The sequence below is a fragment of the Lolium rigidum genome, chromosome 1 (assembly GCF_022539505.1).
Source record: "Lolium rigidum isolate FL_2022 chromosome 1, APGP_CSIRO_Lrig_0.1, whole genome shotgun sequence".
Taxonomy (NCBI): Eukaryota; Viridiplantae; Streptophyta; class Magnoliopsida; order Poales; family Poaceae; genus Lolium; species Lolium rigidum.
In genome coordinates, this window is record NC_061508.1 from 202529703 (window position 1) to 202546878 (window position 17176).

At 45.1% G+C, this 17176-nt stretch overlaps 3 protein-coding genes across 3 annotated transcripts; all 3 read left to right on the forward strand.

Moving 5' to 3' along the window:
* Positions 1-237: 237 nt before the first annotated feature.
* On the forward strand, positions 238-8371 carry LOC124688170 (LRR receptor kinase BAK1). The gene is made up of 11 exons (XM_047221890.1): positions 238-331; positions 3610-3742; positions 3819-3890; positions 4367-4510; positions 5264-5335; positions 5426-5497; positions 5621-5733; positions 6214-6348; positions 6436-6777; positions 6891-7285; positions 7550-8371. The coding sequence occupies exons 1-11, from the start codon at positions 238-240 to the stop codon at positions 7862-7864; spliced, it is 1887 nt and encodes a 628-aa protein (XP_047077846.1). The 3' UTR covers positions 7865-8371.
* Positions 8372-11418: 3047 nt separating this feature from the next.
* LOC124682991 (rRNA-processing protein UTP23 homolog) lies at positions 11419-13485 on the forward strand. Its single transcript, XM_047217581.1, has 5 exons — positions 11419-11696; positions 12115-12235; positions 12410-12634; positions 12755-12820; positions 13135-13485. The coding sequence occupies exons 1-5, from the start codon at positions 11419-11421 to the stop codon at positions 13225-13227; spliced, it is 783 nt and encodes a 260-aa protein (XP_047073537.1). The 3' UTR covers positions 13228-13485.
* Positions 13486-14260: 775 nt separating this feature from the next.
* On the forward strand, positions 14261-16264 carry LOC124654314 (CRS2-associated factor 1, mitochondrial-like). The gene is made up of 5 exons (XM_047193328.1): positions 14261-14807; positions 14886-15013; positions 15167-15392; positions 15465-15592; positions 15681-16264. Exons 1-5 carry the CDS (start codon positions 14261-14263, stop codon positions 15969-15971), a joined length of 1320 nt encoding a protein of 439 aa, XP_047049284.1. The 3' UTR covers positions 15972-16264.
* The last annotated feature ends 912 nt before the right edge of the window (positions 16265-17176 follow it).

Consider the following 17176-nt stretch of genomic DNA (forward strand, 5'->3'; position numbering starts at 1 on the left):
AGCAACCTCCGCCCGCGATAGAAAGGGAGCCGAATCACCCCCGGAAACAAAAAAAAGTCGCCGAAAAGGAGCAGAGGGGATCGGTTCGGATCGAAGGAAGCGGACGCCCAAAGCTGCGGCCCGAATCTTCGCCGGCCCTGCACGCCTTTCCCGGTGCCGAGGTCCGCGGCGGCGGAGCGGCGATCCGGTCTGGGTCTGGCCCGGCGGGAATGCGCGCCGGGATCTAGGGCGGCGGCAATGGGGGCTCCGCCGTCGACGATGCCGGCGATGTGGGCGCTGCTGCTGCTGCTGCTCCTCGCCCCGGCCGCGCGCGTGCTCGCCAACATGGAAGGTGGGTGGCCCTGTAGTTGGGCTCGATCTGCGGCTGGGGTTTGCAGGATGCTGCTTGCTAGCTTGCTTCCTCTTTGAGGTTCTCCAGAATGGGGTTTTGCGAGTTGCTGCCTATTTTTGGTTCCCTTTTGGATGTGCCCCTCGCCTCAACCTATTTTCGTTTTTGAAATCACCTGCTACTTTGACCGTGCGAATTCCAGCGGACACCGACTCGTGCTGCCTCCGCTGCTGCGAATTCGGGGGCATTTTATTTCCACCGGAAATCCGAGACCCCTTCGCTTTGGATTTGCCGTCAATTCGAATTACCTTTCCGTGGCCTTGCTTACTTTTTAATCCAGTCTTCGTCAAAATCCTGGAATGCGTAGTGCTGGGATTCCTGATTTGCGTTTTCATGCGAATGCTTCGGGCTGCTTGCATGTATACATACAGCATTAATTTGCTCTCGATATATTGCCCAGTGGCACGCCTGCGTGCGGTGCCCATCTCCTGCCGAAAAGTTAGTCCAGTCGTGGTCATGGTCGTGGTTGTTAGGTTGATTAGGACGTGCCTACGATGTGGTTCCGCTGTTTAATTCCAACTCATGGTTTTGCTTGCTTGACCGCATGCTTCTAGTTGGTGGATACGCGATCTGACTTCACGTGTGAAACGAATTGAGAGTCCGCCTGTGGCTTGCTTCATCCTCATTGGTTTAGTCTGTAATGACTACGACATCCCACGATGTGCTTTTGTTCTTTGTTGTCTTAAGGGCGCTTTTAGGTTCGGAGTTCAAAATGACGTTGCTGGTCTGGGTTTCAGTTCGTTATTTGTGTGTAGCTCAAGCTGGTCGCTGGGTATAATTCTCTGCTGTGCTTTTCAGGACCAAATTCTGTTTTACATAGCAATTTGGACACCTTAGTGTGGTTACCAACTGTTTCGATGAATGCTTAGTCACGATATGTTGTTTTATTATACAAAGCTAGAGACCAATTCTTGGTTTTTCAACCATCTGAAGACTGATGGTGATTGCTTGTTGGACCTTGTATTACAAACCTTAACAGTATATACAGCGACCAAGTTGGTGCTAGCAGCTTTCTTTAGTTACGCTTACCTTCCAATAGACAGGAGACATGTACTCCTATTATTCTTTTATGATTGCCAGCTAAGTTCCCTGCACATTGCTATGGACTTCACCAATCTATTCATGCTTAAAACATGTAAAAAGTTCATTTAGACTAATGAAAATCTGTTTCAACCCATACATTTATGCTGATAACTGTTGGTTTCCAAAAAGAAGAAAGCACTTTGTTCAGGTTGTTGTGAGTTGTACTATAGGTTGTTTGGTTCGTTGAGAAAATGAAGGAACAAAATATCAGAATGTGGAAAGCTGCCATATCTTCACGCACTAAAAATAAGGGAAATGTTGCTTTGTTGATAGTTGCACAATGTGTTCTCTGGTTTGTTGAGATAATGCATGGGATATGCAGCCCCACGGGTCGTCTTGTTTTTTTTTTTATGATAGAGCCAACAATTACAAGTGGTAAAGTCGATGTCAGTTGTTGGGTGCCTGACTTGTGGGTTAGTGGTGAGTAATTGTTTACTAGTCGTTGACTGCCAATAATAAGAGTCAAAACAGGTTAGTCGTTGATGTACTAACTCATAGACTAGTCAGCTAGTTGCAAATAGCCATGACTAGCAGAGGTTTCCAGTTGGAAGCCAAGTATAAACTCATGGATATTCTCAAAGCTAGTCGTGACTAGTTTAGCGGCTCTCAACATTGAACCATCTTCTACAAATACTACTCTATAAACTAGTAGGTGCACCGAAAAAGCTTGGAGGTATTAGCCCTCCGTGAAAGTTCCATGGATGACCATGCGCCTCAGCTGATATGGCTGCAGCTGCATCACTTCCTCGTAGCTGAGCCATGGTAGCTGTAGAAATCTGTGTTACATAGTACTGCCTCAGTTGCTAGTTGGTAGAAATCAATGAAGTATCTGCTAGTGTACACCACCTGCAGATATCTGAGTATCTTGCATTACTAGTAAAACTTAGAAAACGGTAGTATTGTAGGCATGGACCAACTTTAATAGAAATCAGTGCTACAGTACTACACACTAGAATTCGGAGCATGCACAAGTACGCTAACTATGAATACAAAAAAACAGAGCATAGTCTGCTACCTTGCAGAAAACCTGGCATGGGCCTTGGTTGCGCGACTGGGGCTAATTGTAGTCTAGTTGAGTGCTCAAGTTGTGGCCCAAGTTACGATTTGTTGATAAATCTTCAACTGATTGTAAAACTAGGGGTGGATTAAGTTGGGCTATTTAGCACTACCATCAGTCCCTCCGTTTTATATAATAGATTAATAGTAACGAAAGAAAAATTCTATTAAATAAAGGGGAGTTGGTGATGGTCGTGGTAGGTCGCCCACCTTGTTCTCTCACACAAAAGGAACCACACTGACTCTGGGCATCATTATTCCATATTTTTCCGGTGGAGTTTATGTCTTTACTTTTCAACAAATAAACAAACTCTTGAGAAAATCTCAGTAAACTGAACAAGCATTCCATTCTTTTTACCGCATTCAGAAATATAAATTTTCCACTTTCTGATATCTGTTCCTTCATTCTTAACTAACCAGACAACTCTTGTGCAACTCTCAGCAAACCAACCAAACTTTCCCTTCTTTTTGGAAAGCAAATGTTGGATCAAATTTAATAACATTGTAATAATGTGAGGTTAAAAATGTTAATTATTAGTCTAAATGAGAGCATATTACATAAGCATGAATGTATCGGTGAAGTTTGTAGCAATACATGGGTCATTTATACTAGTAAAGATGAAGATGGATATTCTAGTTTATGTGTATACATGGATCAGTACCACATTTGTTATATCCTAGGGTCGTGATTCCCCTGTACGCTTCATTTGCTCTTTGGCCTGAAATATTATATCATTTTTTCCACACAATATAATATCATTAAATGCCAATGGTCAATGTAATGAAAGCGTACGACATATCAGCCAATCATTTTAGATGGTAGATGCTGTCAGATGCAACATGAGCTCGAAGGGAACACGAGCTGGCCTTTTTGTTTTGTCTGTCTTGTAAATAGTGATTTCTCCCAATCAAAGATCATATCCAATCTAGAAAGAGGAATATTAGCTGCTTACTGTACTGATGCATAATGAACGGAAATCCTGTTAATTTTCTTGGGATGATTTCCCCGTTGTTTAGGATCTACTGATTACTAGGTTAAATGGTATCTAGCAATCATTCATTTCTCCTTATATTATTTACAGGTGATGCATTGCATAACCTGAGAACTAACCTAAATGATCCCAATAATGTGCTGCAAAGTTGGGATCCAACTCTGGTCAATCCATGCACTTGGTTTCATGTTACCTGCAACAACGACAACAGCGTTATCAGAGTGTAGGTGCACCTTTTTCTGTACTATGCAGATACATCTCTATAATATTTCGTACTGAACTTTATGTGCATTTTTCAGTGATCTTGGAAATGCTGCATTGTCTGGTACTTTGGTGCCACAACTGGGCCAGCTCAAAAACTTGCAGTACTTGTAAGTTACCAGCTTAACATCCATGCACGTGCCATATTTGTTGGTAGCTGCAAACCGTGGATGCTTTTGTCAGTGCTCTGATCTTTAACCTAGGCAAAAACATATCATATACAAATGCATTAACACAATATTCTATTTTGAGATGTTAATTTACTTTACCACCTAGTGAATTGTTGTTGGAATGTAAGTAGGGTTAGATCATCACAATGTCTAGTATATGTTGCTCAGACCAAGTCACACCAGTTTGCTATCAAGAGAAAAGCAATGCCATGCCACATAGTACTTGACAATGGAAAAAAGACCACTGTTAATCATGGCAACAGTAACTTAGATTAATGCATGCAAAGGGTATTACTGATAAGACTGTCTGCCTTCAATCTATGTATTGTATCAAACCAGTAATAGCTACCTTTAGGATCTTGGTCCATCATTATCTTTTATGCAATTCAAGTCACATTTTTCATTTTGCCCTGCAGGGAGCTCTACAGTAACAACATCAGTGGTACAATACCTAGTGAACTTGGAAACCTCACAAACTTGGTCAGTTTGGATTTGTACTTAAACAACTTCACTGGTCCAATACCCGATTCGTTGGGGAATCTATTGAAGCTACGATTCCTGTATGATACATTCATTATCAGCTACACTACATTACTACTCATTATAGTTATACTAGAATATTACAATATTTATTTTTATGTATCATGCTAGATGTGTCTCACATACATAGTCAGTTACTTCATATTTTGACTACGCTTGTGACAAGGTGATCATTCTTAGTACTTTGTGAAATCACTTGTTTAAGTATATGCTAGTTGTTCAATATTGTAGACCTGGTAACTTGATGATTTTGAAAAATGCGTCCATGTTCTTATGGATTAAATGAGCTGCTTAGTCCCACTGGGCCAAAATGAGATGCATTTCCATTTCCCTGGATAGAACTGCCATAACTTGTATGCTAGTGTAGCCATGTAGTCACATTAGTTTTATTCGACTATTTTGACTTGATATCAACAGGATGAAGTAACACCTCATATATTTTCGAAGCAACTCCTTATGCGTTGTTATTATTTAAAATACAAACATATTCACCAAGAAAAATATGTATGTGTATTCTGAATAGGAAAACTATTGTGTCTGATTTACGTATTCCCTGTTTTGGTCTTTGTTGTGAAACTGGTTATTGCTATTTGCTGTTTTTCAGGCAATGAGTGTTTTGTTGCTTGGCATTCCTTTTCTGTTACATAAGGCATATATATCATGTTGGATTATCAAAGTAAAAATTATGTTCTAGGCTCAGGTTTTTGTTTTTATTTCTACCGCACTCCGCGGGTGGTACTAAATTTGTGCATTTTCTTGTTTTATGAGGATAGGCGTCTTAACAACAACAGCCTTTCGGGTGCAATTCCTAAATCATTAACTGCTATTACTGCTCTTCAAGTTCTGTAAGTATTTGCCTTCCGAGTTTTCCACGTCATTTTCCTTGGCATAATTAAGAAACCTTTAATTTACAAAATATTTCTCTTAATCTGTAGGGATCTGTCGAACAACAAATTGTCAGGAGAAGTTCCATCGACCGGTTCATTTTCATTATTCACCCCTATCAGGTAAAACCTAGTATGTTAGTTGCAAAGTTCAGTTTTCTTAGCCTTGACAGTTGCTACTGCTTCAGTGCACATCTGTTTATTTTTGCAGTTCTGCCAACAATTCACACTTTTTTATTATTGCAGTTTTGGCAACAACCCCGCCTTATGTGGTCCTGGAACTACAAAACCTTGCCCTGGCGCTCCTCCGTTCTCCCCACCTCCTCCATATAACCCTCCAACTCCTGTGCAATCACCAGGTGATTCTTGCAGAATTTTAGATCGACCATTAAATTCATGTATACCTTCCGATCTGATAGGACCTATACTACAATGTTATTTCATTGCTGTAACATCCTCAACTGGGATGGGTGTACTCCAGCTAGATGCTGGAGACTGCTATAGATATCGAGTGCACTTTTGCAGTTTTTTGACATCACTGTTTCCTACCCTGTTTGTTTTTAACTAATGGGACAACATCTCTTGAGTACACCTCAACCCACATCAGCCAAAAAAAGCTCAAGTAGTGGCTACAGCATTGTCTGTGCGATGTCCTAGTGTTGCTTCCACTCTGAATTGCATCTTTTCAACCTTACATGTTAGCTACATGAGATCCACGGGCTTGTTTCTCTGATTCACTGTCATCTGATTCTGGAGCTTTGCTTAGCAACACACTATAACTTACTGTTGCTCATACTTAAAAAGGTATGAAACTGATTGTTTTGTTCTCATTTGTTCAGGAAGCAGTTCCTCTAGTACTGGAGCAATTGCTGGTGGAGTGGCTGCTGGTGCGGCCTTGCTATTTGCCATTCCTGCAATTGGTTTTGCATACTGGCGCCGCAGGAAACCGGAAGAGCATTTCTTTGATGTACCTGGTAAGTATTCAGCAGTAGCCAGCATGAGGAAAATTACTTGCAAGATAACTTCCAGTCAGCTTAGCCTGAATTTCTTATTTCGTACAGCTGAGGAGGATCCAGAGGTCCATCTTGGCCAGCTCAAAAGATTTTCACTACGAGAACTGCAAGTTGCTACGGATACCTTCAGCAACAAGAACATTCTTGGAAGAGGTGGATTTGGCAAAGTGTACAAAGGAAGACTAACAGATGGTACACTAGTAGCTGTCAAGAGGCTGAAGGAGGAGAGAACACCTGGTGGGGAGCTACAGTTTCAAACAGAAGTTGAGATGATCAGTATGGCTGTACATAGGAACCTTTTGCGTCTTCGTGGATTCTGTATGACACCAACAGAAAGGTTGCTTGTGTATCCATACATGGCTAATGGAAGTGTTGCATCACGTCTAAGAGGTACTTGCCTTCTTTTCCACTTTTCTGTTGCATCTTTCAGATTGTTGCAAGTCTTAAATACAATGTGGAACAGAATTTATAAATAAATCATTTGACCGCTTTTTCATTTGCAGAACGGGGACCAGCTGAACCGCCACTGGAGTGGCAAACGAGAAGAACAATTGCATTGGGTTCTGCCAGAGGCCTCTCCTATTTGCATGATCACTGTGATCCAAAGATCATCCATCGTGATGTGAAAGCTGCAAACATTTTATTAGATGAAGACTTTGAAGCTGTAGTGGGGGATTTTGGTTTGGCCAAATTAATGGATTACAAGGATACCCATGTGACCACTGCTGTGCGTGGAACAATTGGGCATATTGCACCAGAATATCTTTCCACGGGAAAATCATCTGAGAAAACTGATGTATTCGGTTATGGAATTATGCTTTTGGAGCTTATTACAGGACAGCGTGCCTTTGATCTTGCCCGCCTTGCCAACGATGACGATGTCATGCTACTTGATTGGGTAATTAACTAGTGGCATTTCCTTGGTTCAAATTGCATTCCAGATTTCATATTGTTTTACATACCAACTTTGTGCAAACAAAAATATGTAGCAATCAGAGCTTCGTTAGGACTAAGAAAGAATATATTTCTTTTGAATTGGAACAACCATTAACAGAACCAAGCACGTGTAGATCAGCATGTTCCGTTTGCTTGTATTGGAGATGTGTTGTTGTCTTGCTCTGTTTTTGCTGGTGAGTTAACATGGAGCTTGTTATTTGTGCAGGTCAAAGGATTACTCAAAGAGAGAAGGCTGGAGATGTTGGTGGATCCAGACCTGCTGACTAACTACATTGATGTTGAGGTGGAATCGCTAATCCAGGTCGCACTCCTTTGCACACAGGGTTCCCCCTCAGAGCGTCCTAAGATGTCGGAGGTGGTGAGGATGCTTGAAGGCGATGGCCTGGCCGAGAGATGGGAGGAGTGGCAAAAGGTAGAAGTAGTACGGCAGGAGGTAGAGATGGGCCCTCATCGAAACTCGGAGTGGATCGTTGACTCGACCGACAACCTCCACGCAGTCGAGCTATCAGGGCCAAGGTGATGATGGCTGCTGTTAGTTAGTTAATCGTATTTTGAAGCGTAAGCGTTAAGAGTACTTGCAACAACCGTCCTAGTAGAATTCCCCATTTGTTCATATCTATCAATGGGAAACAAAATGTAGGGTCAACCACAATATATTTTGATGTATAATGCTTGGTTGCCTCCCTGATGCCCGTGAAAGTTGGAAGCAGTGTTCAGTTGAGTAATTGCTGCGCCAGTGGACCTGTATGTTCAACTTGACAAGGTACTGGGGGCTAGGTGCTGATTGGTTGGGTCTGTGTTAATCATCTAACTAGTTTGTGCCACGAAATGTAAGGATGGCAATTATTATGTGTATCTCTTCTCCTTTGGAAGTTCCATATGGTATTAGCACTATTGTCTGTGTGCCTTGTGGATGGTTGTGACTGCTGGCTATCTCTAGTGATCTGATTTGTTGTGATGTTGATCTTTACCCCATGTCACGGCTATGTTTCTTATTAGTAAAAGGATGTTTGTTCGCAGTCCTGTATTGTGGTAGATCATTTTGTTCTGTGATTCATGTGACAGCTCCCCTCCGTGCAAGGTGCGCTCAACGTCCATGGTGCTCATTTCAGCACTGTGGAAGAGAACCAAATATCTCAAAGATATAGTTTTCGCAGCCTGTAATGTACTGTTGGTTTTCAGTTTTGCTTTTGGGTTTTGGTGGCTATTTTTCTTTTGGTTATGCTTGTTAATGACTTTATTCTGTTCATTCATGTTAGAAATGGTTGAGGCTGGTTTGACGTAGAACCCTCAAAAAAGCTCTGATCAAAGCAGATCTCTGCTAGAACATCTAAGAAGCTTAAGAAGTTTCAGACTTCCACACAGGAAACTCTAGGGAACCAGTACCAGTGATATTCTCGTATCCATCATGTCGCTGGTCTCCCTCGTGAATTTCCAAATGGAAAATCAATTCACCAAAGGTGCAATCAAGCTCAATTCGTACACGTGTTCGGTGTGGACAGCCATCAGGGACATGCCCTTGGACAAATGCTCCGGACCAGATGGTTTCTCCATCCGTTTCTTCGTGGTTTGTTGGGATGTCGTCAAGGATGACATGATGAAGGCTTTCAACTCGTTGTCCCGCCTTGACTGCAGTGGATTTGGAGCGATCAATGAAGCTCTCATCACACTCGTTCCCAAGAAGGACGGGGCTGAGGAGGTGCGGGACTTCATGCCTATCAGTCTCATCCATGGCATCACCAAGTTGGTGGCAAAGGTGTTGGCAAATCGTGTCGCCCCATCCTCCCCCAAATGGCAGGGGTGCAACAAAGTGCATTCATGCGTGAAAGGTGCTTGCATGATAACTTTATGATGGTCCAAGGGATAGCGCGCAAGCTTCATAGTAGCTCGACCCCAGTAGTGCTACTCAAGTTAGACATAACCAATGTCTTCGACACGGTGGAGTGGGCTTTCCTTATAGAGGTCCTGAGGAAGCTTGGCTTTGGAGAAATGATCCTAGCTTGCATTTGCGCCTTGCTCTCCACAGCTTCGACACGTGTCTTGCTTAACGACACTCCGGGCTCACGAATTACCAATAGGAGTGGACTGAGGCAAGGGGACCCACTATCCCTGCAGCTCTTCATCTTGATCATGGAGATCCTGCATTTGATGATTGAGAAGGCATATGACGAGGGATTGCTTACCCCTGGCATCAACTGGAATGCGCCACCGCAACTTAATTTACGCGGACGATGTTGTGACTTTCTTACGTCTCACTGTGCTTGACTTCAAGGTCTTCTCTGCGATCGTTCAGGACTTCGATGCAGCTTCTGGCCTCTGCACCAACATGGACAAGTGCTTGGCAAACCTCATATGATGAACGGGCGCTGATGAGGCACTGGTTGCCCATGAGTTGAGGTGCCCTGTGGTGCCTTTCCCCATCCGGTACCTTGGGCTGCCCTTGACGTTGAGGAAGCCGAGTGCGACACAGCTTCAATATCTCGTGGATAGTGTGGCCAACAAATTGCCAGGATGGAAGGCCTCACTGTTGGATAAGGGAGGATGACTTGAGCTAATCCGTGTGACGCTCTCTGCGATTCCCATCTTCACAATGATGTCCCTCGACATCCCGACCAAGACCTTGTTGGTAATTGAGAAGATCATAAGAGGTTTCCTCTGGAAGGGCCGAAAGGATATGAAGGGTGGCCACTGCTTAGTGGCGTGGAACAAAGTTTGCGCCCCCAAAGAATGGGGTGGAGGGGCTTGCCATCCCTAACCTTAGGATGATGAACATAGCGGTAAGGACCAGATGGTTGTGACTTCAGTTGATGACTCCAAGCCCTGGAAGGAGCTTAACATTCAAGTGCCCCAAATGGTGAGGCAAGTTTTCAAAGGGGGTGACCTACTATGTGCTGGGGGACGGGGCGTCCACCTTCTTTTGGATGGACCGGTGGGTCCTAGAGGGACGGTTGGGTGACATAGCGCCAAACCTAACCGCGGCGGTCCCGAAGCGCGTTTTCAGGCAGCGCAGGGTCCGTGAGGGCCTGGCTGGGGGTTGGCTGGACGACCTTCCTCCGGATTTAGGCGCGCCTGCGATCAGGGACCTGTTCGAGGTGGCATACCATCTAGTATATATTGCCCTTTATGAGCCTTTCGGTAGGGCTGGGAAAAGGACTATTCCTACTCCGCATGTTCGTGTTATCGAGCGATGTTTGGCGCCCGGGTGGAGATGGCTGGTGCATTACATATATGGAGTTCGAGAGCTCCGCCAAACTGCAGGGTGTTCCTTTTGCTTGCGGCAAGGAACATATGCTGGACAACCGACATGCTAAGCAGGTGGCTTACCTCACCCGACGGCGTGCCCGTTTTTGTGATAAGGTTGGTGAGTCTTTGGATCACCTTCTGATGGGTTGCGTGCTAGCACGCGAGGTCTAGGAAACCTGTCCGCGTTGGTGGGGAAAGCTACACTGGATGCCGCAACCAGACACCAGGCTTGTCTACTGGTTGAAGGAGAATCGTGGAGGCCAGGGAGCAGACCGCGACTTCGGGACATGTGTGACCCTCATCTGTTGGTGTCTATGGCCTCATCGGAATGATGTGGTCTTCAAGGACGCGGCACCCTCCAAGGTAGTGGTGAGTTCGAGGATCTCCGACAAGGCCGAGCCATGGCGAGTTGCCGGGTTGTTCAGAGGGGTTCTCGCGCCAGTGGATAAGTGTGTGCCGCTTTTTTCTGAGGTAGCGTGGAGTTGCATTTCACTGACGCGTGTGCCATAAACGTGTTTTACATCTGCCCATTCTTCTATCTACTATCAAACAGATTACAGATGCCTATCCGCTCAATTCGTAAATATTTTCATGGTTTTGTTCCTTCAGCTGCACCGAGAGCGACCCGAACGAGACGTCAAGCCCATTGGGCTCCGCGAGCCCAATTACTTCCCGTTCGGCCCCAACCTCCTCGGGGACGCCGAGAAGGACCTGAAGCAGGCCCGCCGGCGCGACGAACCCAAAACCCCTAGCGCTCTCCTGCCTGCCGGCGCCGCCTCCTGACACGACACCTCCGGCCGCCGCCGCCGTCCCCCGCCTGCCCGCCTCGCGATGAGGGTGAAGAAGCGCTCGAGGCACCGCAAGGCGGTCAAGTTCTACTCCACCTGCTTCGGCTTCCGCGAGCCCTACAAGGTGCTCGTGGACGGCACCTTCGTGCACCACCTCCTCGTCCACCAACTCCTCCCCGCCGACGACGCCGTCCGCGACCTCCTCTCCGCCTCCAGGAACACCCCGCTCTTCACCTCCAAGTGCGTCCTCGCCGAGCTCAGGCGCCTCGGCAAGTCCCACGCCCAGGACTTCGACGCCGCCCAGCTACTCGCCACCGCCAGGTCCTCCCCGCCGCTCCCCCTCTTCGCCTCTCACCACTCTAATCTATGTCTGTATGCATTGCTAGTTGATGGGATTTCAAAACTCTGTTCTGGCATGTTAGATTCTTAGTTATTACCTGATCGAATAAGAGTCAATTTGGGTTTGTGCTATCTGAAACCTCGATGCAATTTGGATCGTGGATTAACTCCACTCCTCCCTGTTATTTGCACTCGTTAGTTTGGTGCCATTCCCTCCACTGTGAGGCTTCACCGCCAGCCAGCAAATCACATAGGTTTTACTTTGTCAGTTTTGTTGTGTGTGCTACTATCTACTAGTACATTCAGTCAGGATAGCCTCATACATTTTTATGACTCGATGAGCTCGAGGAAGAGGTACTGATGATTGTTTGTTCCATGGACTTGTGTTGACGTGTTTCAGTTGCGAGCATGAGAAAGTGGTCAGTGCAGTAGATTGCATCCTGTCACTTGTAGGTGAAAAGAATCCGGAGCACTACTTCGTTGCCACCCAGGATTCTGATCTCCGGGAGAAATTACGGGAGGTACGCATTCTACCTTTCCTATCACATGAACTTCATTTTTCGAAAGAATCCGTGCAGGGACACAGAATACAATTGACAAAGATCGTGACATCTGATTTAGCATGAACAAATAATAGAATGTATTGAACCATCTTCTGAGCAATGTCCTTATATGTATTTTTTGCTTGGATGTAGATTCCGGGTGTTCCTGTGATATACGGTCTGAAGAACTCCTTGTTTATTGAGCAACCCTCTGCCCAGCAGCGTAAGTTTGCTCAGCTGGATGAGGAGAAGCGTATACATATGGAAAAATCAGAATTTAAGAAGCTACTCGAGGCATCATCTGAGGAGAAGGCATCTGGTGATGGAATCACACCCGGAGTGGCAGAGAAAAGCAAGTTTAAAAGGAACAGAGCAAAGGTAATATTTACACCTACTCTGTTTCAGGGTATTCGATCGTTAGTGAGAGCCATCAACATTTTGAGTTAACGACTGTATCTCCGCTATTTATATGAATTGTTAATGTTTGACCGTTTGCAGGGCCCAAACCCACTCTCCTGCAAGAAAAAGAAACCAAGACCTCAACCATCAGATGCTCAAAATCAGGTAATCATTGCTACACACAGCATTAGCAGTTTACATCTGTAAGCTTCATGTAATATTCGGAACACGCTCATGACAAGTATCCGTTGCAATGTTGTAAAAGCAAGCCTAGAGTTAAATCTGTACGTCGTTTCTTGAGGTGTAGAATGAGTAAGATAGATAAGAGGTCATGTGAAGCTATTATTGGTTAGGCACTTAGACAGTGAGACACACCATTTTTTGTTTTGTTTTGTTTCTGTAGCCCTTGAATTCTGTTATTTTGACATATCAATCCATTGTTCGACTCAAGAGCACTTACGTGAGCATGTGTCCTGCAGGGTCCTGCAGCTGATGGCGAGGCGAAGAGGAAGAGGGTTAGGAAGCGGAAGAGAAGCGGCAAAGACAGCAATCAAGCAGAGACATCGAGCTGATGGATTGACAAAATTGCAACCAACAATGCCATCACAGCTCCGATCTGGCTTCAGTCTATTACAACCACGCCAAGATTATCCGTGGATGGTGTTTCTTCAGATGTAATGCGCAATTGAATTATCTCTAGAGGATTGTATCTGGAAATGTTCTACAAATTATTAACACTAGTAGTCTGTTCTGAGTTTCCCTGTGAAGTTGAGGCTGTTTTGACTTGTGTATTTTATCCCCAGTTTTTATTTATAAGTTCAATCAAGCCATCTCTAGGGGTACCTTTGTCAATGGGTTCAAATTTCGAGTCAAACTTTGACCTTAAATTTTAATGTAGAAAATATAAGTTATATGACACAAAAAGCATATGTCTGGACTTGTAATTGAAATAAGTTTTCGATTGGTAAAATGATGACATTGGCATGTAACTTATATTTTCTTAGTCAAAATCATCTCCGAACTTAGCACGAAATTTGAGTACTCATAAACCCAAACAGAGGTAGTACCATCTACTTAAATGAAATGACATCACACAATGTATTATGACATCTTAAACACTGCTGCAACAATGTGCTCCTGTAAATTTTGCTTCCTGTAGAATAAACACATGGAAAAGAAAATCAGAATATACAGGGCAGGTATTGAAAGTGTTATCAGAAGGATTGTAGAGAAAGCTTTCGACGAGTACTTCATTTTCGGTTTGTTTTGAGTCTGTTTGAACTTGTAAATCATGTCCCAATTTTATTTACAAGTTCAGGAGGGCCTGCTTTTGACCCCTCGAAAAGTTTTTGATCTAAGTACCAGTGTACCACTTTTGATTTCTGCACAAACATTTACAACGAGATTAATATTTTCACACAGGTGACAGGGAACTCTAGATAAAACGATTATAAAACGAGATTCAAATTTTTAGATCCATAATGTTTCCCCTGTAAATTCTGAACGGAGATTTCTTCCCAGAAACCCAGAAGCGCCGAGGGTTTTGTTCCTTCAGCCTCAGCCCACCTGCCACCGTCGCCAGTGGCCGCTCGGCTCCGCCGCCTCATGCTACTCCTCCGCCGCGCCCACTCGCAGCGGCCGTGCCACCGGCACCTCTCCAGCCTCCTGGACCGCTACGGCTTCGTGCCGCCGGCCTCCCTCACCCCCACCCAGCAGCAAGATACGCCCCACGGCGGCGCCCCCGCCGACGCCGACAAGAAGCGCCGGACCAAGAAGCCCCCCTACCGGCCGCCGTCCTCGCTGGACCGCGGGGGCCGCCCGGCCTCCCACTCCGACCTCCCCTTCGACTTCCGCTTCAGCTACACCGAGAGCAGACCGGACGCCAAGCCCATCGGGCTCCGCGAGCCCAAGTACTCCCCCTTTGGTCCCGGCCGCCTCGACCGCCCCTGGACCGGCCTCTGCGCGCCCGCCGTCGACACCACGCTCCGGAGCGTCGACGCCGAGGACCCCGCCCCCGCCGCCGAGAGGGACCTGCAGGAGGCCCGCCGGAGCGAGCGAGAGCGCGTGCTCGGCGAGCCGCTCACCCCCGCCGAGCGCACCTTCTTCGTCGACAAGTGCCAGAAGAACCGGACTAAGCGGCAGATCAATCTCGGTACATTCAGGGCCTGGTTCGAGAAATAATGATGAGTTTGTGGTGCATTTTGGATTCAGTCGGCTGATGTTTTTGTAGGGAGAGATGGGCTCACTCATAACATGCTAAATGACATTCATAACCACTGGAAGCACGGTGAGGCTGTCAGGGTGAAATGCCTCGGCGTGCCGACGGTTGATATGCAAAATGTGTGCCACGAGCTCGAGGTAGCCTCATCTCTTTTATATCAAAGAAACATGTATACACCATACTTCACTTAAGGAAGCATATGTATGCACATTTTCAGAGCTCTTATTTGATGTCAATAGCTATAATATTACTGTCGTGTAGAAGGGCGAGTAATGCTACCTTTTCTCCAGGATAAAACTGGTGGCCTCATCATCCACAGGCAGGGTGGTCTATTGATACTGTACAGGGGGAGGCATTATCATCCAAAGAAAAGACCTGTTATTCCGTTGATGTTGTGGAAGCCAGCTGAACCTATCTACCCAAGGCTAATTAAAACAACAATAGAAGGGCTGACGGTTGAGGAGACAAAGGCAATGAGGAAGAAGGGCCTACATGTTCCCGTTTTGACAAAGCTCGGTAATCCTTGTTCCCCCTTTTCATTTACAAACATATGTCTAGCCATGTCTAAACAACCGTGCCATTTCACAGCAAAAAACGGGTATTATGCTAGTCTCGTGCTGATGGTTCGAGATGCTTTTTTGGCTGATGAATTGGTTCGTATTGATTGTAAAGGATTGCCAAAAAGTGATTACCGGAAGATCGGAGTCAAGCTCCGGGTGAGTTTGTCATGTAATAGTAATGCTCACTTGGCCTGAAATTAACATGTGACAGAACTCTTTGCTCTTCCATTCTTTTGTACTGCAGGACCTTGTTCCTTGCATTCTTGTGTGTTTTGACAAGGAGCAAATTATTGTTTGGAGGGGGAAAGATTACGATGAAAGCATACAGGATAATATGCAAAAGGCATTGCCTTCGGTTCTTGAATCAGAGAGTGCAGGAGCAGTGAAGAATGAGAATGGTGAACAGGAAGAAACATCAAGTGAGAGTGCATCAGCGAAAAGTGGGAAGGATGAACACGAAGAAAAATCAAGTGATTGGTCTTCAAATGTATGGTCGGAGGGCAGTAGCTCTGATGAAGTGCCAGATGATAAGTAGCCATTTCGTGGGTAGAATCTCTTTTGATCAATCTGACATGTCAACATCATACAGATAACAGGACATGTTAGCCAACATCTTGTCTATTCTCTACCTGCGGTTATAATGTTATATCACTACTGCACTAGTCGCAACTATGAACAGTAGCTCTGTTTCTATTTTTCTAAGTCTCCGTGGGTAGTTTTTGGCGGTTGTACAAGTTAGCTAATTTCCATTGAATGACTATAGTTCAGATTCACATCAAGCAATTGTTGCTTCAAGCTCGGCCAGTTAATAATAACTGGAGCAGAATATTGATCTTATTTTACTAGAAATTTAGAATGAACATGGTGAGACAGCGATTATTACACAGACGTCATTTGACTTTGCAGAACTCATGCACAATTTTAATGAACAGCGATTCAGTAATGCTGTCTGGCCTTTTCTGGCCCTGGGGTTCTCTTGATTTTTTTGTGTATTCACCACTACCAACTGAATTGGTTGCCCTTCCCACTCCCTTTTGGACTAATCTACCTAGAGGACAGGGTGCATGTTTTAAGCTTTTACAAGGTTGTATCGTTTGGAGGCGAGGGATCACAAGAGGCTGGCACATTGGCCTTTTTTACTCGCTAAGAGTTAGTCAGCAACTCTGGATCAAGCAGTTCAGCCAAGGTAAGATATTGGAGGAAAACAAACTAGGCCATAAGACAATCTATTGAGTACATTTCTCAGGACCACACCTTCTTTGCCAAAACATCGGGAACCCCCACCTGAGCAATGTATTTACAGAACCACACTTTTGCTGACAAACATTTCACAAGACCACACTTGCGGTGTGACTTGCAAAGTGTGGTATGGAGAAATATTGTGCCATATGAACTGTGGTTCTGTGAAATGCTCTTCTAGAAGTGTGGTTTGTTGATGCTTTGTGACAAAAGAGGTCTGTTTCTTGAGAAACTTACTCTAATTCATAATGCCTCAGTTTGATTTCCTCCAATTCTCATGTTGGGTGCCTGCACTGTATCTGTTGTACCTAGCTTTGCAGATGGACCAGTCAAGGTGAGATATTAGAAGAAACTGAACCATCATTCTATCCTTCCAATGGATGATTCAGTCCCCTCTAATCCTCGCTTTGAGCGGCGCATGCGTATCACTAGCCAACACAGCCTGTTCGTTGTCTCTAGGCTGTAGACGCCGAGCAATCAACCGAAGGTGAGATATTGGAG

Excerpts from the sequence above, each read along its gene's own strand:
- LOC124688170 (XM_047221890.1), top strand. The coding sequence starts at position 238 with ATGGGGGCTCCGCCGTCGACGATGCCGGCGATGTGGGCGCTGCTGCTG. Across the intron at positions 3,891-4,366 it reads CTCAAAAACTTGCAGTACTT|GGAGCTCTACAGTAACAACA; the intron begins GTAAGTTACCAG and ends TTTGCCCTGCAG. Across the intron at positions 5,734-6,213 it reads AACTCCTGTGCAATCACCAG|GAAGCAGTTCCTCTAGTACT; the intron begins GTGATTCTTGCA and ends TCATTTGTTCAG.
- LOC124682991 (XM_047217581.1), top strand. The coding sequence starts at position 11,419 with ATGAGGGTGAAGAAGCGCTCGAGGCACCGCAAGGCGGTCAAGTTCTAC. Across the intron at positions 12,236-12,409 it reads TCCGGGAGAAATTACGGGAG|ATTCCGGGTGTTCCTGTGAT; the intron begins GTACGCATTCTA and ends GCTTGGATGTAG. Across the intron at positions 12,821-13,134 it reads CATCAGATGCTCAAAATCAG|GGTCCTGCAGCTGATGGCGA; the intron begins GTAATCATTGCT and ends TGTGTCCTGCAG.
- LOC124654314 (XM_047193328.1), top strand. The coding sequence starts at position 14,261 with ATGCTACTCCTCCGCCGCGCCCACTCGCAGCGGCCGTGCCACCGGCAC. Across the intron at positions 14,808-14,885 it reads TAAGCGGCAGATCAATCTCG|GGAGAGATGGGCTCACTCAT; the intron begins GTACATTCAGGG and ends ATGTTTTTGTAG. Across the intron at positions 15,593-15,680 it reads AGATCGGAGTCAAGCTCCGG|GACCTTGTTCCTTGCATTCT; the intron begins GTGAGTTTGTCA and ends TTTGTACTGCAG.